Source organism: Salvelinus fontinalis, chromosome 17 (genome assembly GCF_029448725.1).
Source record: "Salvelinus fontinalis isolate EN_2023a chromosome 17, ASM2944872v1, whole genome shotgun sequence".
NCBI lineage: Eukaryota > Metazoa > Chordata > Actinopteri > Salmoniformes > Salmonidae > Salvelinus > Salvelinus fontinalis.
This window is the reverse complement of record NC_074681.1, coordinates 41,836,175-41,862,952: the sequence shown is the minus strand read 5'-3', so window position 1 is coordinate 41,862,952 and position 26,778 is coordinate 41,836,175. Positions and strand designations below refer to the sequence as shown.

The 26,778-nt window shown below is 43.0% G+C and overlaps 1 protein-coding gene across 4 annotated transcripts in view; it reads left to right on the top strand.

Moving 5' to 3' along the window:
• LOC129814417 (low-density lipoprotein receptor-related protein 8-like) overlaps nt 1-26,778 on the top strand; it is a 179,444-nt gene that overhangs the window by 77,756 nt on the left and 74,910 nt on the right. For 3 of the 4 annotated variants that reach the window (XM_055867526.1, XM_055867525.1, XM_055867524.1), the window contains one exon: nt 26,417-26,545. The exons of the other annotated variant lie outside the window; for it this stretch is intronic. In XM_055867526.1, coding sequence (XP_055723501.1) covers nt 26,417-26,545 — 129 coding nt within the window. The remainder of the gene's footprint in view (nt 1-26,416; nt 26,546-26,778) is intronic. 4 annotated transcript variants of the gene reach the window in all.

Here is a 26,778-nt window from a genome sequence, read left to right as displayed (position 1 = left end):
ATTATGCAGCTTCTCCCCGCTCCGATGCACCAGCCAGACAGTCAGCATCTAATTTGGCTCTTGAAACCTAGACCCGTCGTTTATAATTTCCCCTGCTACTCCACTCAGGCACCGGTTCAGCCGCCTCTCCCTCACGCATCCAGCCAGGGCCCTTGCCTCGGCTCGCTTCCCCTCGCCCACACACTTCCCCATTACACCCGCGTCTGATGTTGGAGAGAGGCAGAGGTGTAACCTGATTAATGCCAAGCTCTTAGAGTAGGAGGGGTAAAGGGGGAACACTTTCATACTTTCATTTAGGCTGTGTCAGACTGACTGAGATCGTGCTCATCCGGGAGGAGGAGAAGGGCGGGGGAGACGTGTTTGCGGCTTGTCTGGACTGAGCTGGGCCACAGGTGTGGGAATTGGGAAATGGGAGATCAAAGGGGTTCTGAACTATTCCGTTTCCCCATCGCAGTCGGTTTTCCTCTGAGTCATGGGAAGCAGTGTGGACTCGAGACAAGATCATTATCTTGTCTTTTCAAGCAGATAATTTAGAGGAATGACATTAAGATGTTATTCTAAGTTTATCTGATTGACATTTATCCGTCAGCACTTGATTCTCTTGTACCAACCAGAGTTGTAGACGAGACCGCCTTCAGCGAGTCCAATTCAAGAGGGACCAGAGCTATTCAAGTCTGCGACAAGACGGAGACTGGGGCCGTTCAAGTCCAGGTCAAGACAGAGACCACAGCTATTTCAGTCCGAGTGAAGACCGGAACCAGAGCTATTCCAGTCCGAGTCAAATCTGAGAACTGAGATATTCCAGGGGGAACCAAGGTGGGTTCTACTCCGTGTCAAGACAGATCAAAACTATTCGAGTCAGAGTCAAGACTGAGACTACAGGTATTCCAGCTGAGTCAAGACCGAGACCAAGGTGGGATCAAGACTTAGACCATAGCAACCTGAATACTACAACACTGGTACCATGTTTTCATCTTGTGGTTGGTGAACCATTGGTTGATTGCACAGGCCTACAAAGTTTGTCATTGTGTAGTAGGTGGTCCTTTTTTATATGTGTATATTATAAATTCAGCAAATGCGACTCGTAATAAGAGTAAGCAATTTGGCTATTAGCCTGTTTATCTGACTCCATACCGATAATTGGCAATATGCAAGAGACTATGGTAGAGTTACAGTAATAGGCAAGGAAGACATGTCTGAGAATGGAATTCTAAATACAAGTGTATTTTATTACTTTGTAAAACAAATGGATTCACATACAAAGCATAAAGCTTAAGTTACAAGGCATTAACACGCATTACAAGGAATAATTCTAAGCATGGTCAGAGAGAGAGAGAGAGAGAAAAACGATTGCCTGAAAGGACATGCCCCAAAAGTCCATTGGGTGGAGACAGAAAGAAAGAAAGAAAGAAAGAGTATCTCACTACAGCAGGTCAGGAACAAATAAGAGAATGAACAATTAATCTTAGACCCTTTTATAAGCATCTGAGTTGGTTGGATTCAAAACCTGAGTTGTTGACCAATAGTATTTCTGTAAAGTTAACCTCCAGTCAGATATTACATTTACATTTTTTTTTTTTTTTTACATTTTAGTCATTTAGCAGACGCTCTTATCCAGAGCGACTTACAGTAGAGTGCATACATTTTATTACATTTTATTTCAGATATCAGAGTTACATGATGTAACCTCTGCTTCTCAGAGGTGTGACAATGGGGGTTGGCAAGACCAACACAGAGAATGATGAATTCCTAAGATAACACAGCAAATTCTTGAATGTAGTTGATAAGAAGAGTCACTTCTGGGGCTGGGCTGCCCTACAATAGTGCATGTTATTAAAAAGGAATTTGAATGCAGAAAGGGAATTGGAAAAATACAATTTATCTTTGACATTTTTTTCTCCTCATTTTGTACCGCTTTAGCAGGTAGTGGGCCGGTATCTCATGAACAAAGAATGAAGAAAGGAGATACAGATCACGAAAAATCATATATGTGTTATATTCATGTAGCATTTCAGTCAATGGTAAATTCTTTGGGATTCATGCCCGAAGATTTGGCCAGAAAAATGGGATATGCCTGGGTGTAACCACAAGCTCGAAGTAAACAATCAAACAGTGTCTGTTGGAGACAGACAGGTCGAGTGAAAAAATTAGGTGAACCCCTCTCCTCCATAAAGGTTGCCACTCACTTGCCAAACTGGTCATTCTCACCTCTCTTACTTGAGGAAGTGACTTCGTTCACTAAAGCTCTCCTCAGGACGGGTAGATTTCTAGTTTCCTGCTGAACCGCTCTCAGGTGAACCGTGAGGTTTACACTGCCGAACTTAGGACTTAATTTGCTAGGTTATTGTCATTAAATGCGCTGTTGAAAATGTCGTTTTCTGAGACCCTACTCTCATTTGGCTACAGGCTATAACCTAACTGCTGATCAGGGCTTAGGCTACATTACATTTTATTTTGATTGTTCAAGTTCACCATCGGCAATAGTTTTAGTTTAAACAATTACTGAATATGGTTATTTTTAGCTATACAGGGGAAGTTGATAATTTCACAAGAGGACAGCAATCTCTGCTACCGGCACTGCATGGTCAAAGCAGAGGAGACGGAAAGTCCACTCGGTGTAACTTCCAAAAAGTCTAAACCATTAGATTTTGAGATGGGATGAAATCCAAAGTTGTGCTATATATTCATTGGCTATGTCATAGCACATTTCTAAAGATAAATATTGATACATTACTAGCTCAAACACTTTGAATTTGCAAAAACAACATGAATTAGTGGGTAATGGTTATTTCAGATCAAAAGTGGGGGGACCCAAAGCGAACATTGCCCACCTTATCTGATAGGTAGTAGATTCCCAGTTTCCCTTATGGCTCAGCTCAGGTGCCTACATACATCATAGACATATACGCTACCATTTAAACGGTTGGGGTCACTTAGAAATTTCCTTGTTTTTGAAAGAAAAGCACATTTTTTGTCCATTAAAATAACATCAAATTGATCAGAAATACAGTGTATTGTGAATGTTGTAAATGACTATTGTAGCTGGAAATGGCAGATTTTTTTATGGAATATCTACATCTACATACAGAGGCCCATTATCAGTAACCATCACTCCTGTGTTCCAATGGCCCGTTGTGTTAGCTAATCCAAGTTTATCATTTAAAAAAAATTATCATTAGAAAACCCTTTTGCAATTATGTTAGCACAGCTGAAAACTGTTGTGATGATTAAAGAAGCAATAAAACTGGCCTTCTTTATACTAGTTGATTATCCGGAGCATCCGAATTTGTGGGTTCGATTACAGGCTCAAAATGGCCAGAAACAAAGAACTTTCTTCTGAAACTCGTCGGTCTATTCTTGTCCTGAGAAATGAAGGCTATTCCATGCGAGAAATTGCCAAGACACTGAAGATCTCGTACAACGCTGTGTACTACTCCCTTCACAGAACAGCACAAACTGTCTCTAACCAGAATAGAAAGAGGAGTAGGAGGCCCCTGAGCACAACTGAGCAAGAGGACAAGTACATTAGTGTCTAGTTTGAGAAACAGACGCCTCACAAGTCCTCAACTGGCAGCTTCATTAAATAGTACCCGCAAAACACCAGTCTCAACGTCAACAGTGAAGAGGCGACTCCGGGATGCTGGCCTTCTAGGCAGAGTGCAAAGAAAAATCCATATCTCAGACCGGTCAATAAAAAGAAAAGATTAAAGATGGGGAAAAGAACGCAGACACTGGACAGAGGAACTCTGCCTAGAAGGCCAGCATCCAGGAGTCGCCTTTTCACCTCCCTGACCAAGGCCCTTCTCCCCAGATTGCTATGTCGGACGGGCGGACACCTCTAGGAAGAGTCTTGGTTGTTCCGTAAGTAAGATATTTCCGTTTTTTTCCCTTCACATTTGCATACATTTTTTTTTTAAACAGTTTTTTGCTTTTTCATTATGGGGTATTGTGTGTAGATTTATGAAGGGGAAAAACATATTGAATCCATTTTGGAATAAGGCTGTAATGTAACAAAATGTGGGAAAAGTTCAGGGGTCTGAATACTCTCCGAATGCACTGTACATGCATGCATGTCAAATAATATCTATGCATCGCTAAAAACACTATAATGACCAGAAAGTAATACCACAATTGTAGGACTAAATACAATGCAGCATACAGGTGAATAATGCACACAGCATAGAATGACCACTGATAAGTGTAGGCCAGATCTACAACAATGTAATGAGAAAAATAGTAGCTGAACTAGCAACTCAAACGTGACTGCAATGCAACTAGGGTCTGCGCATGTGCACAAGACCACGACCAGAGTAGAATAGTAACTGCGCCACGAAGAAAGGCACAGGCTAAATTAGGCTACATGCTACTACTAGGGCTACATACAGTGCATGGTTGCGTGAGGCTATAAAAAGGTTGTAAATGTCTATAAACATGACTATGAGCATATACAGACTATGAACAGAATAGTATTTCCCCTGAAATTATACGTGAGTTACACCAGGCCTAAAGAGCTAGCATTACTAGCTAACATCTTGGCTTAGCTGGCTAGCAGTAGCGTGACTCACATGAACATTACTCTATAAATATTACAAACATGGTAAATATCTGAGCTGCCTTAGCAACACCCAACTAAATATGCAATGACACGTCACTGTACTTATACAAGTCAAATTCAGATCATCTTTAGGTATAGTCCTGGTACATTCTCTTCTGACCACGATCTCGCTCTAATGGCAAGAGCGGGGTTCAGTGAGGTGCACCGGGAATAGCGGACTGTTATTGCCGGATACAAGTGGGGGGACTTGTAGGGGTGTTGGGCAAGTACAACAAACTACTAGTTCAGGGGTGCTGAAACTGCTTACTAAGGGCTGGCCTTTTCAACACAGTGTGTAGTCCACATGATGGTGTGCAAATTAGGACTTCCTAATGGCTGCTGTGGTGTCAGGTAGTAGACCATCACAGCTGGCTCTGAGAGCAGCTCCTGCTGTCACAGTCGCATTAAAATGGATGGAGAAGCGAGCGACTAAATAGTGCCACGAGAGCCAGGGAACCTGTTCATATCACCATAGTGAACGTCTCTTCATCAAAATAACATTTTTCTTTCGTCTCCTTGTTGAACTGATCAACCTGCTGTGTCAGAAGCACATTATTAGCGGACGCTGTGAACTGATTTTGATGGACATTCAGTAGAACTTTGAGAATTAATTAATAGCGCCATTTAGCAAGAAACCTTGACCTTCTGACATACTACAAATCGTGTGTTAGTGTGTATTTCTCTTCTGTTGGTGCCAGACAGAGACCTATGTTTGCAGTGATAGTGGAGCCTCTGTTTTACATCTGCTAATGCTAATTAACGTACAGCGCACTCACCTTCCGCACTCACGCTCCAATTACGCTGAAGCTTAATCAGCTATAAGGCATGCTGCGTGTCTTCTCTCTCTTTCTATTTCGTTTTCTTTTATCTTTGCCTCATTCACATCCATAGACACACACACACACACACTGAGAGCGATAGAGACAGAGACAGGCCCTAGATCTGTGCCAGCCCAGATCATTGTAGCGCAATGAGTGGGCTCGCAATCACACGCTAAAGTAGCATTACACTGGGACATTAAAGATTTAGGCTGGGGTTTTGGCCAAGTACTGAGAAATTAATGGCTATCTGCGGAGATTCACGTGAAATGCCAGACCTCATTGATTTCCCAGCGAGGTAAGGTTGATTCACGGGGGACCATCAAACATGTATACTTCCCTTCATGAATACAGTGGTTCCTCCTTTAAAAGTTGCGACTTCAGCAAAGATGGCTGACAAAACTTTACAGGGAAGCAAATGTATGTAGTTATAACGTCATAACGAGTCAAGCAAAAAAATTACAATTGAGAGGAATATGTTGATGTAGAGACAAAAGATTGTGCAGATTTTTTTGTTCGTTTACGAAAATCACTATTTAGCAAGTTTTCTTTCTGCCATATCCCACTTTTTTTAAACTAGGCAAGTCAGTTAAGACCAAATTCATATTTTCAATGACAGCCTAGGAACAGTGGGTTAACTGCCTTGTTCAGGGGCAGAACGACAGATTTTTACCTTGTCAGCTCAAGGATTTGATCTTGCAACCTTTCGGTTACTAGTCCAACACTCTAACCACTAGGCTATCTGCCGCCAATACCAGGTGTATCAAACTCATTCATTATAGCAAGCAGGGAGCAGGTTTCGAACTCTCAACATTCTAGCCCGAAGTCCAGCACACAATCGACTGTGCCCAAATGTATTAATTGGGGTTGGGTCCGATTGTGGTTAAAAACACTTTATCAATTGGAATCTTTAACGTGGAAAGGGGAAAAAGTATTATTATTCGTTTTTCACAAGCGTAGCAGGATGGGCTACTAGCTGAACAATAGACTATTCAACCTTTACTAGTGTAGCAGGATGGGGTACTAGCTGAACAATAGACTATTCAACCTTTACTAGTGTAGCAGGATGGGCTATTAGCTGAACAATAGACTATTCAACCTTTACTAAATAATTGTCTAAAGCTGACCTAGGTGTGAACCACCCCTCCCCAACTTGAGCTAGATATGAACCCCACCAAACTTGCAACAAATCATTTTCAGGACTATCTAGGAAAAGCAGCGGAGATGCACAATAGGTTTCTAAGAAGAGGCTATTCTCCACAATGTGGATGAAGCTCTAAATTTGGCATTGGGGAAAACACGAGATGAACGGCTACAAAAAAGACCCGCGAAACCTAAAGAACACTCTGTAATGTTCACAGCTACAACTACTTTGAACTCGCGAAAAGTGGGAGATGCGGTCAAGAAACACTGGCATGTTTTAATTACGTGATAAATTGGTCCGTGCCAGCCACAAAAGAAAATCAGCCAGAATGTTTGGGGATTTTCACCCTCCAGACGTTATTTCCTAAAGGTCTTGATGATGAAATGCCTATGTATGTTATGTTGTGAATTTTAACATGAATTATGCCCCTGTTTCAGATTACTCTGACGTTTTTCTTACACTGTACCCAATGATTTATGAAAACTTGCTTGGTAGGTCGATGTCCTCATTGTGGTTTTACAGACGTGTTTAAGACGTTTTATGTGCACACTTTATTTAAATATTTATGAAATGCATATTGTTATATTTGGTAGCACTTATTTGTTTTTCCTTTGCCTCCAACCCCTTTCGATGCGTGGAACGGATGTGGGTGTGGCTAGGTCTACGTAAGGGTGCTAATTTAAGAAACACACAAAAGCTCTGACGAAGGCTGTGATGCCGATACGTAAGGCTTAAAGATCAGTGATACGATCAAGACCAGTGTGCGGTTTCCTTCTTCTTTTTCCTCATCTTATCCGGCTGTTGCCATGCAACTGCAAAGAAGATAGCTCAGATGTGCGAGTGCTTTTTAAATTTTGCGTGCCCTGCATTCTGTAGTATAGACATGGCCTGTTCTCTGTTAGGAATTAGGAACTTTATTATTTTATCATTATTTTAACAACAAAATGTGTTTATTTGTTTATTAGGCTACTGTGCAGTCTACCTTACATCCTGTAGTTAACATTATACTTCTGGCCCTTCTTTGGACACTGTGTTAACAACCCTCCAGGCGAGCTTCAATGCCATACAACTCTCCTTCCGTGGCCTCTAATTGCTCTTAAATACAAGTAAAACTAAATGCATGCTCTTCAACCGATTGCTGCCTGCACCTGCCCGCCTGTCCAACATCACTACTCTGGATGGCTCTGACTTAGAATATGTGGACAACTACAAATACCTAGGTGTCTGGTTAGACTGTAAACTCTCCTTCCAGACTCACATCAAACATCTCCAATCCAAAGTTAAATCCAGAATTGGCTTCCTATTCCCGCAACAAAGCATCCTTCACTCATGCTGCCAAACATACCCTTGTAAAACTGACCATCCTACCAATCCTTGACTTCAGTGATGTCATTTACAAAATAGCCTCCAATACCCTACTCAATAAATTGGATGCAGTCTATCACAGTGCCATCCGTTTTGTCACCAAAGCCCCATATACTACCCACCACTGCGACCTATACACTCTCGTTGGCTGGCCCTCGCTTCATACTCGTCGCCAAACCCACTGGCTCCAGGTCATCTACAAGACCCTGCTAGGTAAAGTCCCCCCTTATCTCAACTCGCTGGTGATCATAGCAGCACCAACCTGTAGCACGCGCTCCAGCAGGTATATCACTCTGGTCACCCCCAAAACCAATTCTTCCTTTGGCCGCCTCTCCTTCCAGTTCTCTGCTGCCAATGACTGGAACGAACTACAAAAATCTCTGAAACTGTAAACACTTATCTCCCTCACTAGCTTTAAGCACCAGCTGTCAGAGCAGCTCACAGATTACTGCACCTGTATATAGCCCATCTATAATTTAGCCCAAACAACTACCTCTTTCCCTACTGTATTTATTTATTTATTTTGCTCCTTTGCACCCCATTATTTCTATCTCTACTTTGCACATTCTTCCACTGCAAATCTACCATTCCAGTGTTTTACTTGCTATATTGTATTTACTTCGCCACCATGGCCTTTTTTTTGCCTTCACCTCCCTTATCTCACCTCACTTGCTCACATTGTATATAGACTTATTTTTCTACTGTATTATTGACTGTATGTTTGTTTTACTCCATGTGTAACTCTGTGTTGTTGTATGTGTCGAACTGCTTTGCTTTATCTTGGCCAGGTCGCAATTGTAAATGAGAACTTGTTCTCAACTTGCCTACCTGGTTAAATAAAGGTGAAATTAAATAAAAAAATGTAATTAAAAACATGGAAAAGTGCCTAATCCCTTACATAAGGGAGAGCAGGCCATGTCTGTACTACAGAATGCAGGGCACGCAGGAGACCGGTGTTATTTCATAGTTGTGATGTCTTCACTATTATTCTACAATGTAGAATACAAATCCTGGAATGAGTAGGTGTGTCCAAACTTTTGACTGGTACTTGTTTAATTAATTTGAATAATACTATGGTGTTTCTATTCCATGAAAAACGAAACCCTCAGGGTGTCCATTAGGATGGATTGGAAAATATGGCGATGTACGACATGACGGTTAGGAGTAGGCTACAGGATTGGAGGATTCTAAATTGTTTGCCTTCATTAGACAACTTTGTTCCAATATTCTGTAAATTAGTGATATTTATTCGCATAGTAATCCATTATGGATCCATAACTAAATCAACATCTGCATTTTGAAAGAGTATTTTTTATAATTATTTTATTAACGAAATGTGTTTATTTGTTTATTAGGCTACTGTGCAGTCTGCAATACATATTGTAGTTAACATGGGACTCTTTCAAAATGCAGATGTTGATTTAGTTATGGATCCATAACAAATTACTATGGGAATAAATATCACTGATTTACAGAAATATAGGAACAAAATAGCAGAAAGACATCAATGCATGACTAAGTGGAAGTTAGGATTTTGACGCCAAGTGAAAGGCCATTATGCTGACTTCATGCCAGAAAAATGGCTGACTTGGTTATGTGGAAATCCACTATCTGCAAGTGGTTGAGCCTTGGCTTTTGATGAAAAGTTTGAATCACTATTGGCTAAAATGGGTAACTTTGGGTTTGTTTCCATTCCCCTTTGAGCCTGGTTCAATTGGGCCAGAAATATTTTGTGAGGGTTTTATACAGGGCCTGTGCACAACGGTACAGATTTTACAACTACAATGTTGTACCTGATTACTTGCACCTCTTACAGAATATTTGTTCTAATAAATGAACACTGGTACTGCAACATTGAAATAAGTCCTGGCACTAAAATGAGGGCTGGTGCCTTTTACGTTCTACTTCAAGCACTGACTGTTGGTAATATCCGCCGTTGCTTGATATGACACACACCAGACATTTTAGAGTGACAGCTAAAAGAGACAGCTAGAAAAGGTGTAGTACTGCACACTCAGTTTTAACTAATGTGCAGCTTCCGGAATAAACCTGCAATACCTGAAGACACATCCTTCACACGATACGAATCCTCTCTATCGATCGACATCGGATTTCTTAAACCTCTTGCATTATTTCCTCATTTTGGCCCATTTAAATGACATAACCACAGAGGATTATGGATCGTTCTCTGAGGAGGTTTAATGAAAACAGCCTCATCCAGTCTCTTTGTAGATATTGAGTTTCAACTCCATTGAGATTTTCCACTCTTAGGGGGTATGAGTAATAAGGCTTTGCCTCACTTTATTGACTTAATAACGGAGAGGATTTTAGTTACGTAAAGATGTGCATTTCAGTCGGGTGGGAGGGTGTTTCCGTGTGTGGCAGTATGTGTGTGTGAAGATTTCTTTCTTTGAATGCACTTTACTGTAGTTAACGTGTTTTCAAGGTTCACACTCTGTGTACTGTAGGTACATGTATGAGCATTAGCGTTTGCCATTATATTAACACGTGCCTTCTCTTCCCGTGTACTGAGCCTTCACGTGTACTGAGTCATGCCACATACCGCATGATGGCCTGCATTGAACCCAGGTGATACTCATATTGTGATATACAACAATGTGAGCTGGATAGGCTACAGTAGTATGCTAACGCTAGCTATGCTAAGGACTGTACAATTTTAGACTTCTTATGCAACGATTTTGCCGTCCCAGACAAAATTTCCACATCGTGGGCAAATTGTTAGGCCGTAAACGATTGTCGGATGTCTTGGCTCATTGATTGTGACAGGGTCTAGGTCTGCCAATTAAGTACCACTACGTGCGCTCGTAGTCTCCAACAAAGTTCTGTCAGTGTCCAAAAATGTTTAGCCTTTGTCGTGTAGTGTGGCTGGTGTTATGAGCCGATGCCTACGAACACGGCCGGCAATAAGTATACACACAATAATATTATTATTGTGAATAGTCAGATTAATCCAATAGTTTGATTTAAACATTTACACACGATTCCCTAATAATGTTGTTTACATAACATCTGAAATCAGTCTACCTGATGGGATTTTGATCAATGCACAAAATCGGCAATCAAAATAAACCTTCTACCATAGCGACTATGTTATTTTTGGGAAGCCTATTTGATTCTGAGTTAAGATATATAAAGTTTGCATTTCAAAACTCTTTCTTAGATGAACACTTTCAGTTTTCTGAACTCACTTCACTCGCAGATAAGAGGGAGGCTTGTGCTTTCGGTGCTGGCACATGCGTAGATCAAATACACCGCTGCTTTAACGACGTGTGCTGAGAGTCGGGAAGCAAGTTCAGGGAGTGAGTGTTTTAATAAACAAATTCAACATAATACAAAACAAGAAACACCAATAACGCACAGACATGAAACAGAAACAATGATGACTGGGGAAAAAAACAAAGGGAATGACATACAGTTGAAGTCGGAAGTTTACATACACTTAGGTTGGAGTCATTAAAACTCATTTTTCAACCACTCCACAGATTTCTTGTTAACAAACTATAGCTTTGGCAAGTCGGTTAGGACATCTACTTTGTGCATGACACAAGTCATTTTCAATTGTTTACAGACAGATTATTTCAATTATAATTCACTGTATCACAATTCCAGTGGGTCAGAAGTTTACATACACTTAGTTGACTGTGCCTTTAAACAGCTTGGAAAATTCCAGAAAATGATGTCATGGCTTTAGACGCTTCTGATAGGCTAATTGACATAATTTGAGTCAATTGGAGGTGTCCCTGTGGATGTATTTTAAGGCCTACCTGCATCTTTGCTTGACATCATGGGAAAATCAAAAGAAATCAGCAAGACCTCAGAAAAAACATTGTAGACCTCCACACGTCTGGTTCAACCTTGGGAGCAATTTCCAAACGCCTGAAGGTACCACGTTCATCTGTACAAACAACAGTATGCAAAGTATAAACACCATGGGACCACGCAGCCATCATACTGCTCAGGAAGGAGATGCATTCTGTCTCCTAGAGAAAAACGTACTTTGGTGCGAAAAGTGCGAATCAATCCCAGAACAACAGCAAAGGACCTTGTGAAGATGCTGGAGGAAACAGGTACAAAAGGATCTCTATCCACAGTAAAACGAGTCCTATATCGACATAACCTGAAAGGCCGCTCAGCAAGGAAGAAGCCACTGCTCTAAAACCGCCATAAAAAAGCCAGACTACGGTTTGCAACTGCACATGGGGACAAAGATTGTACTTTTTGGAGAAATGTCCTCTGGTCTGATGAAACAAAAATAGTACTGTTTGGCCATAATGATCATTGTTTTATTTGGAGGAAAAAGGGGGAGGCTTGCAAGGCGAAGAACATCATCCCAACCGTGAAGCATGGGGGTGGCAGCATCATGTTGTGGGGGTGTTTTGCTGCAGGAGGGACTGGTGCACTTCACAAAATAGATTGCATCATGAGGTAGGAAAATGATGTGGATATATTGAAGCAACATCTCAAGACATCAGTCAGAAAGTTAAAGCTTGGTCGCAAACGGGTCTTTCAAATGGACAATGACCCCAAGCATACTTCCAAAGTTGTGGCAAAATGGCTTAATGACAACAAAGTCAAGGTATTGGAGTGGTCATCACTAAGCTCTGACCTCAATCCCAAAGAAAATTTGTGGACCAAACTGATAAAGCGTGTGCAAGCAAGGAGGCCTACAAACCTGACTCAGTTACACCAGCTCTGTCAGGAGGAATGGGCCAAAATTTACCCAACTTATTGTGGGAAGCTTGTGGAAGGCAACCCAAAACATTTGATCCAAGTTAAACAATTTACAGGCAATGCTACCAAATACTAATTGAGTGTATGTTAACTTCTGACCCACTGGGAATCTGATGAAAGAAATAAAAGCTGAAATAAATCATTCTCTCTACTATTATTCTGACATTTCACATTCTTAAAATAAAGTGGTGATCCTAACTGACCTAAAACAGTGAATTTTTACTCAGATTAAATGTCAGGATTTGTGAAAAACTGAGTTTAAATGTATTTGGCTAAGGTGTATGTAAACTTCTGACTTCAACTGTAGGTGCTGTTGAATTCTAGCTATTTTGAAGAAAAAGCCAAAACAGGATTTATTCAGTGATATGAGGCACTCTTTTGGTGTAGGCATCTGTCACAATGAATCTACAGATGGTGTTTAAATCAGATTTCTGACATCTACTGCACAGCCAACAAAGTAACTACGGTGCTGGAAGATTAGACTAAGATGAAGAGAGTTAAAAACTCACAGTGCACTTAGATGCCAATTTCAGTAAGAATTAGATCAGATGGCAATTTCAGTAAGCAATGTTCTAAGCTTTCGGTCAAAGCAGCTGAGCAGAAATCAGACTTATAAATTCTAACCACTATGCCAGATGATCAATGCTGTGTAGACATTGTGGATGATGGTGCTCAGTCATCTCTCTCTAAACCACAGACTATGTTCCTGTTTGATTCCTTCCTTCCTTCCTTCCTTCCTTCCTTCCTTCCTTCCTTCCTTCCTTCCTTCCTTCCTTCCTAGAAGTAATCACTGATTGGATCTGTGAAAGCTATGCACCCGAAGCTTTGATCGATGCTTTTCCTTTTCCTTTGAAATCTAAATCTGTTCACACCAGCCATCAGAAAGGAAATGCCGACATTTTGCAAACCCTAACAGGGCCCATCACCAAGTCACATTCACTTAGAGGCAGTGTGTGTTGGTGTGACTCTGGCCTGAATGTGTGAAGGTCGCTAGGTGGTGAGGGAAGCAGCTGGTGCCCAGGGGAGGCAGGTTGAGTGGTGGGGCCTGATGTATCCGCCAACTGCCCCCTGGAGAAATGCTGACCTGGGCCCTGGGTGTTATAGCTGCAAAACAAGGTAGCCTAAGTACTCAGATAGCACAGTATGGCACTGATATATTTACTAATACAATAAAGAGGGAGAGAGAAAGGGAGAGCGAGAGAAAGAGAGAGAGAGAGGAGGAGATAAGAGAGCGAGCAAGACAAAGGGCAAATGAGATGAGTGGATTTGAGTGGAGAAACGGTGATACAGAACAAGAGCAATAAAGAAATGAATGAGGTCCTAAGAGTGCAGCATGACACAGAGATTTACCCATTCCAAAATGAGAACCGCTCAATAGCAGGAAGAGAAAGACAAAGGGACGGAGAGATGAGGAAGGGGTGGGTGACACATGGGGAGAGAGAAAGAAAAAAGGAGGTTGTGATACAGACACGCACTGCCAAATGGCCTTTTCAATTCTTACCCTCGAGCAAAATCAAAGCCCTCCATACTGAGTGGCAGAGCGGAGAATAATGAAGGGAGGAGAGAAGGAGGGGTGAATGTAGGGAGGGCTGGATGAAGGTCTTGTGTTGAATCAGAAAAGCAAGATACGGTGGCAAGTAAGAGAGAGAGAGGGAGAGATGAGCGAGTGAGAGTGACAGAGAGAGAAAGAGAGAGTGGATAGAGCTGTTCTATCCTCTAACCGATCGCCCTTTGATGAACTACACACTTAATCCCCCTTCGACGCACACAAGGAAATCAAATACCAACTGCGTGCCAAAGTGGCTCACGACACCTAAACAACAAGGTGGTGATTGATTAGATTACGCTAAACCCCGGTGACTTCCACAAGCTGCCGCTAAAGTTGTGGCTAATGTGTTTTGTTGGAGAAGGGGGCCATATAGGCCTCGTAAACAACAATTACTCAGAGGCAGAGTGACATTTGTGTCTCAGTTGTTTACCGCTGGAGTGACAAACGAGGACTTAACGTTATGACATGGGAGCTGGTAAGGAATTCATAATCTGTCGTAAAGGAGTTGGCTCATTGAACTTAATTTGAAGTTCACTGAAGTTTCTATGACGTGAGGGACGTGTGGCTTTATGTTTTGATTTGTATGTCCACATTTGTCGGTAAAGTATGGTGTGTACTTTGAAGGTGTCCATTTTGACCCATATGTTTCTCCTTTCACTGTTTTATGTTGTATATTGATAAATCACTCCTGACTGATGTGATTGGTCAGTTTCTTCTAACTGGAACAAACGGTTTAATTCACAGTCATTAATCTATTAATATTATATGTTCCCCTCTGAAAAAAATGCTGGTGACTAGAGCTGTGTTTTTTCTGGTGACCAGCTTTCGCTGTGTTTTTATTGGTGACCAGCAACACCAGCATGAGTTGGTCACCAGCATCACTAGGTGGTCGGCCCACCTCATCACCTACCCCCCTTTTGTAGCCACCCTTTGCCTTGATGACAGCTTTGCACACTCTTGGCATTCTCTCAACCAGCTTCACCTGGAATGCTTTTTCAACAGTCTTGGAAAGGGAGTTTCCACATATGCTGAGCACGTCTTGGCTGCTTTTCCTTCACTCTGCGGTCCGACTCATTCTAAACCATCTCAATTTGGTTGAGGTCGGGGGATTATGGAGGCCAGGTCATCTGATGCAGCACTCCATCACTCTCCTTCTTGGTAAAATAGCCTTTACACAGCCTGGAGGTGTGTTGGGTCATTGTCCTGTTGAAAAACAAATGATAGTCCCAGTAAGCCAAAACCAGATGGGATGGCGTATCCCTGCAGAATGCTGTGATAGCCATGCTGGTTAAGTGTGCCTTCAATTCTAAACACCATAACACCTCCTCCTCCATGCTTTATGGTGGGAAATACACATGCAGAGATCATTCGCTCACCCACACCGGTCTGACAAAGTCACGTCGGTTGGAAACAAAAATCTACAAATTGGACTCCAGACCAAAGGACACATTTCCACCGGTCTAATGTCCATTGCTCGTGTTTCTTGGCCCAAGCAAGTCTCTTCTTATTATTGGTGTCCTTTATTAGTGGTTTCTTTGCAGCAAATCGACCATGAAGGCCTGATTTACACAGTCTTCTCTGAACAGTTGATGTTGAGATGTGTCTGTTACTTGAACTCTGAAGCATTTATTTGGGCTACAATTTCTGAGGCTGGTAACTCTAATGAACTTATCGTCAGCAGCAGAGGTAACTCTGAGTCTTTAGTTCCTGTGGCGGTCCTCATGAGAGCCAGTTACATCATAGAGCTTGATGGTTTTTGCGACTGCACTTGAAGAAACTTTCTAAGTTCTTGAAATGTTCCTGATTGACTGACCTTCATGTCTTAAAGTAATGATGGACTGTCGTTGCTTATTTGAGCTGATCTTGCCATAATATGGACTTGTTTTTTTACCAAATAGGGCTATATTTTGTATACCCCCTACTTTGTCACAACACAACTGACTGGCTCAAATGCATTAAGAAGGAAAGAAATTTCACAAATTAACTTTTAAGGCACACCTGTTAATTGAAATGCATTCCAGGTGAATACCTCATGAAGCTGGTTGAGAGAATGCCAAGAGTGTGCAAAGCTGTCATCAAGGCAAAGGGCGGCTATTATAAGAATCTCAAATATAACATATATTTTGATTTGTTTAACACTTATTTGATTTCTACATGATTCCATTTGTTTTGTTTCATAGTTTTGACGTCTTCACTATTATTCTACAATGTAGAAAATAGTAAAAATAAAGAAAAACCCTTGAATGAGTAGGTGTTCTAAAACATTTGACTGGTAGTGTATGCGAATATTTCTTTACACCTCCAGCAGAATAATACAATTTCTGAGTGCATGTTATTCAGTTTAACTGGCATATATGTACGTTATATGGATGGTCTTAAACTGCAGTAATTTATGTCTGAGATTATATGAACACGACTTGGCATTCTAACATATCTTTATCCATTAATCATCAGTAGCCTCTCCCAGCTCTTTCTCACATTTTTGTTTTACATGTTTTGTGTCATCGGGAAAAGCCTCTATCAACCCTTGATACAGTTTGCAAATCAACTTTAGAGGTTTGTCAGACTGCCTTAAAACAGTTCCAATCTTTGAAGCTTCTTGCTTGTCCAGTGTTTGCTGCACAGAAAGAATAAAGTCTTGTATCGGCAAAAATGTACCTCTGCGCTGTCACAGACTGGCCTTCCCTGGCTTCCTGACCCTGCTGAGACCCCTTTCACCATCTGATCCTGCTCAGATGAGGCATTACAAAGAATTACCTTGGTGTACATTTATACATTATATTACCAATGAATAGAATCAATGGTTCAATCATTTAAATGACCATTATTCCCAGGTCCCAGACTGTAGCCTACCCATCAACTCAAGATGGCATTTTGTATCCATTCACTGATTGTAATAATATACTGCAAAATGCACCTGAGCGCCATAGACTGGTCTTCTGTTCCCCGGAAGACGTGGATGTCGATTATGGCAGCCCGCCGCACCTCTCTGATTCAGAAGGGTTGGATTAAATCCAGAAGACACATTTCAGTTGAATGCATTCAGTTGTACAACTGAATAGGTATCCCCCTTTCCCTTTCCCTGGCTGTCTGACCCTGCAGGGACACATGTCACCATCTGATCCTGCTAAGACACAATGAGCATAGTGTGACAGTGAAGCTTGTAGAGCGGTTTATACCGTGGCAGTGTGAAAAGTAGGGAATTAGCTAGGGAAACTGGCAGATCAATAGCGTTACGTTACTATACAGACTAATAAAAACTAACATTGCGCTGAAGAACGTCCGAATATCGATTTTCGATCGTTTTGGCAGCTGGTTTCGTCATTTGATTCAGGTCTATTGTGATTGAGCAAAAATAATAGCTAAAGTTAGTGAGCTAGCTGTGTCAGCACGAACTGTGGTGTGCGTGTGGTTCGTGTGGTCCTTTTTTCAGCAGGGTAGATACTTTTATTGTTACTAATTATGTGTTGCGGTTTTATTCGGCATGTCTCACTTTAAAGGGGATTTTAACCAGCCGTGGTTCAAAATAGTATCTGTTTTCTTTCAAACACTTTTTTTGATTGAGATCGTCTGGTGATATGAAACTAATGTAATCATCCCAAAAGTGCAAACCCTGCCCATCTGTCACTCAGGCAGGACCAATCAAGCGTTCAAAGTTTTTAAAGTATTGACAGGAAAACAAATACTATTTGCATTCAGGTCTGATTTGAACTGTCATCAAGGTTAAACCTTGTAAAATTAAGGTGACACTATTTCTTAGCCTGCCTCTGAGTGTTCCTGGCTCTGCAGTACAGCCCCACAATGCAGTCAGAGTCAGCCAGTGTGTCATGCTGCCTGGTGGTGGGTGGTGGGGAGAATAAGAGAGTAACTTGGCCCGGTCCGCTGGGCAGAATAAATGGCACCAAACAATCAGATAACATGAGTTACAGGCAGTACTGCTTCATTAAGCTGGGCTAGCATAGCCACGTCCCTCTCTGTGAATTATGGTTTATGTACAAGAATGCTAGCTTGCTTGCTAAAGCCCTTCCAACACTGTACAGTGCCTTCAGAAAGTATTCATACCCCTTGAGTTATTGCACATTTTGTTGTGTTACAGCCTGAATTGAAAATGTAATAAAATGTTTTTTTAATCATCTATCTACAAACAAATTCCCATAATGACAAAGAAAAAACGTGTTTGTAGATACAGAAATATATAATTTACATAACTATTTAAACCCCCTGAGTCAATACATGTTAGAATCACCTTTGGGCAGCGATTACAGCTGTGAGTCTTACTGGGTAAGTCACTAAGAGCCATCCACACCTGGATTGTACAATATTTGACCATTATTAGTTAAGAAATTCTTCAAGTTTTGTCAAATTGGTTGTTGATCATTGCTAGACAATAGAGGTCGACCGATTTATGATTTTTCAACGCCGATAACGATTATTGGAGGACCAAAAAAGCCAGTACCGATTAATCGGACGATTTTAATTTGAATTCAATGTTTGATTTATTTATTTGTAATAATGACAATTACAACAATACTGAATGAGCACTTTTATTTTAACTTAATATAATACATCAATCAAATCAATTTAGCCTCAAATAAATAATGAAACATGTTCAATTTGATTTAAATAATGCAAAAACAAAGTGTTGGAGAAGAAAGTAAAAGTGCAATATGTGCCATGTAAAAAAGCTAACGTTTAAGTTCCTTGCTCAGAACATATGAAAGCTGGTGGTTCCTTTTAACATGAATCTTCAATATTCCCAGGTAAGAAGTTTTAGGTTGAGGTTAGTATAGGAATTATAGGACAATTTCTCTCTATACCATTTGTATTTCATATACCTTTGACTATTGGATGTTCTTATAGGCACTATAGTATTGCCAGTGTAACAGTATAGCTTCCGTCCCTCTCCTCACCCCTACCTGGGCTCGAACCAGGAACACATCAAAAACAGCCACCCTCGAAGCATCGTTACCCATTGCTCCACAAAAGCCAAAAGCCCCTCTGCAAGGGGAACAACTACTCCAAGTCTCAGAGCGAGTGACGTTTAAAATGCTATTAGCGCGCACCCCGCTAACTAGCTAGCCATTTCACATCGGTTACACCAGCCTAATCTCAGGAGTTGCTAGGCTTGAAGTCATAAACAGAGCTGTGCTTGAAGCATTGCGAAGAGCTGCTGGCAAACGCACGAAAGTGCTGTTTGAATGAATGCTTACGAGACTGCTGCCGCCTACCACCGCTCAGTCAGACTGCTCTATCAAATATCAAATCATAGACTTAATTATAACATAATAACACAGAAATACGAGCCTTAGGTGTCACGTTCCTGACCTATTTCTGTTAGTTTATGTGTGTTAGTTGGTCAGGACGTGAGGTTGGGTGGGCATTCTATGTTTTCTGTTTCTGTGTTGGTTTTTGGGTTGCCTGGTATGGCTCTTAATTAGAGGCAGGTGTTTGGCGTTCCTCTAATTAAGAGTCATATTTGGGTAGGCGTTGTCACAGTGTTCGTGGTGGGTGATTGTCTTCCGTGTCTGTGTTTGTACAGCACGCAGGACTGTTTACGGTTTGTTCGGTTTGTGTAGCTTATGTTCCTATTCGTGCGTTTTCTTGTTTTATGTAAGTACGTCGTCTAGGTCTGTCTACTCCGTTTGTTGTTTTTTGTTAGTTTATTCAAGTTCGTGTTTTCGTTAAATAAATTATGTGTTAAAACTCCACTGCGCTTTGGTTCGATCAATACTCCTCCTTTTCTGGCGAAGAGGAGGAGGACCGCCGTTACAGAATCACCCACCAAGAATCCAGAACCAAGCAGCGTAATTTGGAGCAATGGGGAAGTATACAGGACTTGTGGAGTTGGGAGCAAATATTTAACGGAGAGGGACCATGGGCTAAAGTGAATCACCGTCCATGGGAACAGCTGGAGGCAGCTCGGAGAGTGGAGGAAAAGAGAGAGAGGAACCAGAGTTATGAGGGACGCGTCTTGCACGGAAGCCCAAAAAGCCCGTGAGTAACACCTAAACATTTCTTGGGGGGGGGGGGCTAAGAGGTAGTGGGCCAAGGGCAGGTAGGAGACCTGCGCCCACTTCCCAGGCTTACCGTGGAGAGCGGGAGTACGGGCAGGCGCCGTGTTACGGAGTAGAGCGCACGGTGTCTCCTGTACGAGTGCATAGCCCAGTGCGGGTTATTCCACCTCCCCGCACTGGTAGGGCTAGATTGGGCATTGAGCCAGGTGTCATGAGGCCGGCTCAACGTGTCTGGTCTCCAGTGCGTCTCCTCGGGCCGGCATACATGGCACCTGCCTTATGCATGGTTTCCCCGGTTCGCCTACATAGGCCGGTGCGGGTTATTCCACCTCCCCGCACTGGTCGGGCGACCGGGAGCATTCAACCAGGTAAGGTTGGGCAGGCTCAATGTTCAAGAGAGCCAGTACGCCTCCACGGTCCGGTATTTCCGGCGCCACCTCCCCGCCCCAGCCTAGTACCTACAGTGCCTACACTACGCACTAGGCTACCAGTGCGTCTCCTGAGCCCTGTTCCTCCTCCACGCACTCTCCCTGTAGTGCGTGTATCCAGTTCGGTGCCTCCAGTTCCGGCACCACGCACTAAGCCGCCTGTGCGTCTCCAGAGCCCTGTACACACTGTTTCTTCTCCCCCTACTAATCCTGATGTGCTTGCCCTCAGCCCGGTGTCACCAGTGCCGGTACCACGCACCAGGTATAGAGTGGGCTTTGAGAGTACAGTGTGCCCTGTCCCTGCTCTCCGCACTAGTATGAAGGTGCGTGTCCTTAGCCCGGTGCCTCCAGTTCCGGCACCACGCACCAGGTCTACACTGCGCCTTATCCGGCCAGAGCCATCCGTCTCCCCAGCGCCATCTGAGCCATCCGTCTCACCAGCGCCATCTTAGCCATCCGTCTCCCCAGCGCCATCTGAGCCATCCGTCTCCCCAGCGCCATCTGAGCCATCCGTCTCCCCAGCGCCATCTGAGCCATCCGTCTCCCCAGCGCCATCTGAGCCATCCGTCTCCCCAGCGCCGTCTGAGCCATCCGTCTGCAATGAGCCTGCAAAGCCGCCCGTCTGCCATGAGCCTGCAAAGCCACCCGTCTGCCATGAGCCTACAGAGCCGTCCGCCAGACAGGAGCCGCTAGAGCCGCCCGCCAGACAGGAGCCGCTAGAGCCGTCCGTCAGACAGGATCTGCCAGAGCTGCCAACCAGACAGGATCTGCCAGAGCCGCCAACCAGACAGGATCTGCCAGAGCCGCCAACCAGACAGGATCTGCCAGAGCTGCCAACCAGACAGGATCTGCCAGAGCCGCCAACCAGACAGGATCTGCCAGAGCCGCCAACCAGACAGGATCTGCCAGAGCCGCCAGCGAGCCATGAGCGGCCAGAGCCGTCAGAGAGCCATGAGCGTCCAGAGCCTTCAGCCTGCCATGAGCTTCGAGAGCCGTCAGCCTGCCATGAGCGTCGAGAGCCGTCAGCCAGCCATGAGCGTCGAGAGCCGTCAGCCAGCCATGAGCGTCGAGAGCCGTCAGCCAGCCATGAGCGTCGAGAGCCGTCAGCCAGCCATGAGCGTCGAGAGCCGTCAGCCAGCCATGAGCGTCGAGAGCCGTCAGCCAGCCATGAGCGTCGAGAGCCGTCAGCCAGCCATGAGCGTCGAGAGCCGTCAGCCAGCCATGAGCGTCGAGAGCCGTCAGCCAGCCATGAGCGTCGAGAGCCGTCAGCCTGCCATGAGCGTCGAGAGCCGTCAGCCTGCCATGAGCGTCCAGATTCGTCAGTCAGCCATGAGCTGCCCTTCAGCCTGAAACGGCTATATACCCAGAACTGCCCCTCAGTCCAGAGCTGTCTCTCTGTCCGGAGCTGCCTTTCAGTCCGGAGTTGCCCCTCTATCATGATCTCCCTCTCTATCTTGATCTACCTCTATATTCTGATCTATCCTTCTGTCTGGTGCTATCCCTCTGTCTTGATTTATCCCTCTGTCCCGGTGCTGTCCCTGTCATGGATGTTACTAAGAGGATTTTGTGGGGGTAAGATATGGGTGGACATTTTTAGGGGTAGATGGAGGCTAGGATTGATTATGGTGAGGTGGGGACCTCGCCCGGAGCCTGAGCCACCACCGTGGTCAGATGCCCACCCAGACCCTCCCCTAGACTTTGTGCTGGTGCGCCCGGTGTTCGCACCTTATGGGGGGGGGGTTATGTCACGTTCCTGACCTATTTCTGTTAGTTTATGTGTGTTAGTTGGTCAGGACGTGAGGTTGGGTGGGCATTCTTTGTTTTCTGTTTCTGTGTTGGTTTTTGGGTTGCCTGGTATGGCTCTTAATTAGAGGCAGGTGTTTGGCGTTCCTCTAATTAAGAGTCATATTTAGGTAGGCGTTGTCACAGTGTTCGTGGTGGGTGATTGTCTTCCGTGTCTGTGTTTGTACACCACGCAGGACTGTTTACGGTTTGTTCGGTTTGTGTAGCTTATGTTCCTATTCGTGCGTTTTCTTGTTTTATGTAAGTACGTCGTCTAGGTCTGTCTACTCCGTTTGTTGTTTTTTGTTAGTTTATTCAAGTTCGTGTTTTCGTTAAATAAATTATGTGTTCAAACTCCACTGCGCTTTGGTTCGATCAATACTCCTCCTTTTCGGGCGAAGAGGAGGAGGACCGCCGTTACATTAGGTCATTAATATGGTCAAATCCGGAAACAATCATTTCGAAAGTAAAACGTTTATTCTTTCAGTGAAATACGGAACCGTTTCGTATTTTATCTAACGGGTGGCATCCATAAGTCTAAATATTCCATTCCATATTCCATACAATTACATTGTACAACCTTCAATGTTATGTCATAATTAAATCTCTGAGCGATTTCCTTCCTCTCCGGCAACTGAGTTGGGAAGGACGCCTGTATCTTTGTAGTGACTGGGTTTATTGATACACCACCTAAAGTATAATTCATAATTTCACTTTTTTTCAAAAAAGGATATTCAATGTCAGATTATTTTTCTTTGTACCCATCTATCAATATGTGCTCTTCTTAGCGAGGCATTGGAAAACCTCCCTGGTCTTTTTTGTTGAATCTGTGTTTGAAATTCACTGCTCGAATGAGGGACCTTACAGATAATTGTATGTGTGGGGTTCCCGAGATGAGGTAGTCATTCAAAAATCATGTTAAACACAATTATTGCACACATGCAACTTATTATGTGTCCATGCAACTTATTATGTGATTGTTAAGCAAATTTTAACTAATAAACTTATTTAGGCTTGCCATAACAAAGGAGTTAAATACTTATTGACTCAAGACATGTCAGCTTTTAATTTTTTATTAATAAATAAATGAAAAATGTAATTCCACTTTATGGGTTATGGTACGCAGGCCAGTGACAAAACATCTCAATGTAATCTATTTTAAATTCAGGCTATAACACAATAACATTTAGAAAAAACAAAGGGTGTGAATACTTTCTGAAGATACTGTACGTCGGATTCAGTCTTTTACGATTTGCTTCAGTTCTGTCATCACATTCTGCTATTGGCTTGCGAGGCTACGTCAGCTGACCTCTAGATGACCATGCTGCTCGTTATGGCGCACACCTGTCACCAGCGTTACGCACATCTGCGCATAATGACACTCACCTGGACTCCATCACCACCTTGATTACCTGCCCTATATACAGTTGAAGTCGGAAGTTTACATACACCTTAGCCAAATACATTTAAACTCAGTTTTTCACAATTCCTGACATTTAATCCGAGTAAAAATTTCCAGTTTTAGGTCAGTTAGGATCCTCACTTTATTTTAAGAATGTGAAATGTCAGAATAATAGTAGAGAGAATTATTTATTTCAGCTTTTATTCATCATTCATTACATTCTCAGTGGGTCAATTAGTATTTGGTAGCATTGCCTTAAAATTGTTTAACTTGGGTCAAACGTTTAGGGTTCCCATTTTCTATGGGATTGAGGTCAGGGCTTTGTGATGACCACTCCAATGCCTTGACTTTGTTGTCCTTAAGCCATTTTGCCACAACTTTGAAAGTATGCTTGGGGTCATTGTCTATTTGAAAGACTCGTTTGCGACCAAGCTTAAACTTCCTGACTGATGTCTTGAGATGTTGCTTCAATATATCCACATAATTTTCCTACCTGGTGCACTATTTTGTGAAGTGCACCAGACTCTCCTGCAGCAAAGCACCCCCACAACATGATGCTGCCACCCCCGTGCTTCACGGTTGGGATGGTGTTCTTCAGCTTGCAAGCATCCCCCTTTTTCTTCCAAACATAACAATGGTCATTATGACCAAACAGTTCTATTTTTGTTTCATCAGACCAGAGGACATTTCTCCAAAAAGTACAATCTTTGTCCCCATGTGCAGTTGCAAACCGTAGTCTGGCTTTTTTATGGCGGTTTTGGAGCAGTGGCTTCTTCCTTGCTCAGCGGCCTTTCAGGTTGTCGATATAGGACTCTCTTTACTGTGGATAGAGATATTGATTTGCACTTTTTGCACCAAAGTACGTTCATCTCTAGGAGACAGAAAGTGTCTTCTTCCTGAGTGATATGACGGCTGCGTGGTCCCATGGTGTTTATACTTTGCGTACTGTTGTTTGTACAGATGAACATGGTACCTTCAGGTGTTTGGAAATTGCTCCCAAGGATGAACCAGACTTGTGGAGGTCTACAGTTTTTTTTCTGAGGTTTTGGCTGATTTCTTTTGATTTCCCCATTATGTCAAGCAAAGAGGCACTGCGTTTGAAGGTAGGCCTTGAAATACATCCACAGGTACACCTCCAATTGACTCAAATGATGTCAATTAGCCTATCAGAAGCTTCTAAAGCCATGACATCATTTTCTGGAATTTTCCAAGCCGTTTAAAGGCACAGTCAACTTAGTGTATGTAAACTTCTGACCCACTGGAATTGTGATACAGTGAATTATAAGTGAAATAATCTGTCTGTAAACAATTGTTGGAAAAATGACTTGTGTCATGCACAAAGTAGATGTCCTAAACGACTTGCCAAAACTATAGTTTGTTAACAAGACATTTGTGGAGTGGTTGAAACTTTTGTTTTAATGACTCCAACCTAAGTATATGTAAACTTCCGACTTCAACTGTAGATTCTTCTCCTGTTTTCTTTTTACCACCATGAAATAAATAATTGTATTTGATCAAATTAAAATACATGATGCCATTTCAAATATGTACAGTACATGTATACCATCATACTGTTAATCATTTTCGTTAATCATTTATCATCTCCAATGCTTTTTTTGCCTTTGAAAACCACCACAGAAAACCTGTCAGACAGCACATTACATGAAAATCGGAGACCCTGCTAAACCAGCCCTCAGCTCGACTACGACAAGCTAATAAAAGGTTGTGACACTATTAACATCTAACACACTCGAAAACGAGACCAAATCAAATTACCACCAGATTTTTTTTCTTTGTTGATTCGATTCGGGGGCGACTGTGAAAAACGGCTTAAATCCAGCCGGCTGTATGTACTGTAAGCAGAGATGTATAATTAACGACAGCAGGGCTTGATACTAAACGCTGAGTAATCTGGATCAAACAGCACCCGTGCCAGCTACATCAACCAACAGATTGGGCTAGAAAGAAGGGGAGATGGAGGAGACTGAGCTGGGGAGGACCAGGGTTCTCTTTCACACTGCGGCCAACTGTACTTTTGCTGTATTAAATGTTCTTGTCATGTCTCTAGGGTTGATGCTAGAAAACAAAATATGTTGGCTGAGTGGTTGTGCTTCTGGATGTGCGTCAGTGACATGAGGATGTTGTTCTGTTTATATACAGTAGGTCCGTGAAGATACTAGGGCTGAATTCTATTTAGACCCCTCGCCCCTTACATACACCCTAGACATTCCTGTAGTTGTGAGTGGATTGGATAGAATTCCATATCGACACCGAGCCTCTACGACCTAGACCTAGGATTCGATAGATATACGCATCATGGTGATAGCTTCACCATTGTGTTTAATAGGCCCAAGGGGATAGAAGGGCTCGCTCACTCTCCTGATACACATATCTGGTATTATGGTGATGAGCAATGTAGCAGAAACTCGGTGGCCAAATTGCTTACACCTACTCAGTCGCCTCAGGTCTACGAAGTGGAGTGAGTGAGGGCAGCAGGGGATGGTATTGGAATGGAACGCAGCCTAACAAGTCATCTCTGCCTTCCTTCCCTTCCTCCCTCCCCTCCAGGCAAACAGACGTGCCCTCCGGAGAAGTTTGACTGCGGCGGCTCTACCAACAAGTGTGTCTCAATGTCGTGGCGATGCGACGGCGAGCGGGACTGCGAGAACGGGTCAGACGAGGAGGACTGTGCCGCCGGTGAGTGTAATGGACAGCTGTCAATCGATGGCCATAGAAACGACTTATTGGCAGAGACAGGTGTCCTCACGCTAAGGATGGGCAGTAGTCCAGCCCACTGCCAAAGTGCCTGACTGAATTTTTTATTGAAAACTATAAGGGGGAAAAAGCTTTTATAAGGTGTTCTGCTCAGTTGTCAGTTGACGAGACAGATTACATTTGTAGTTGAGCAAGAGTAAGGGAACCAGGGAAAG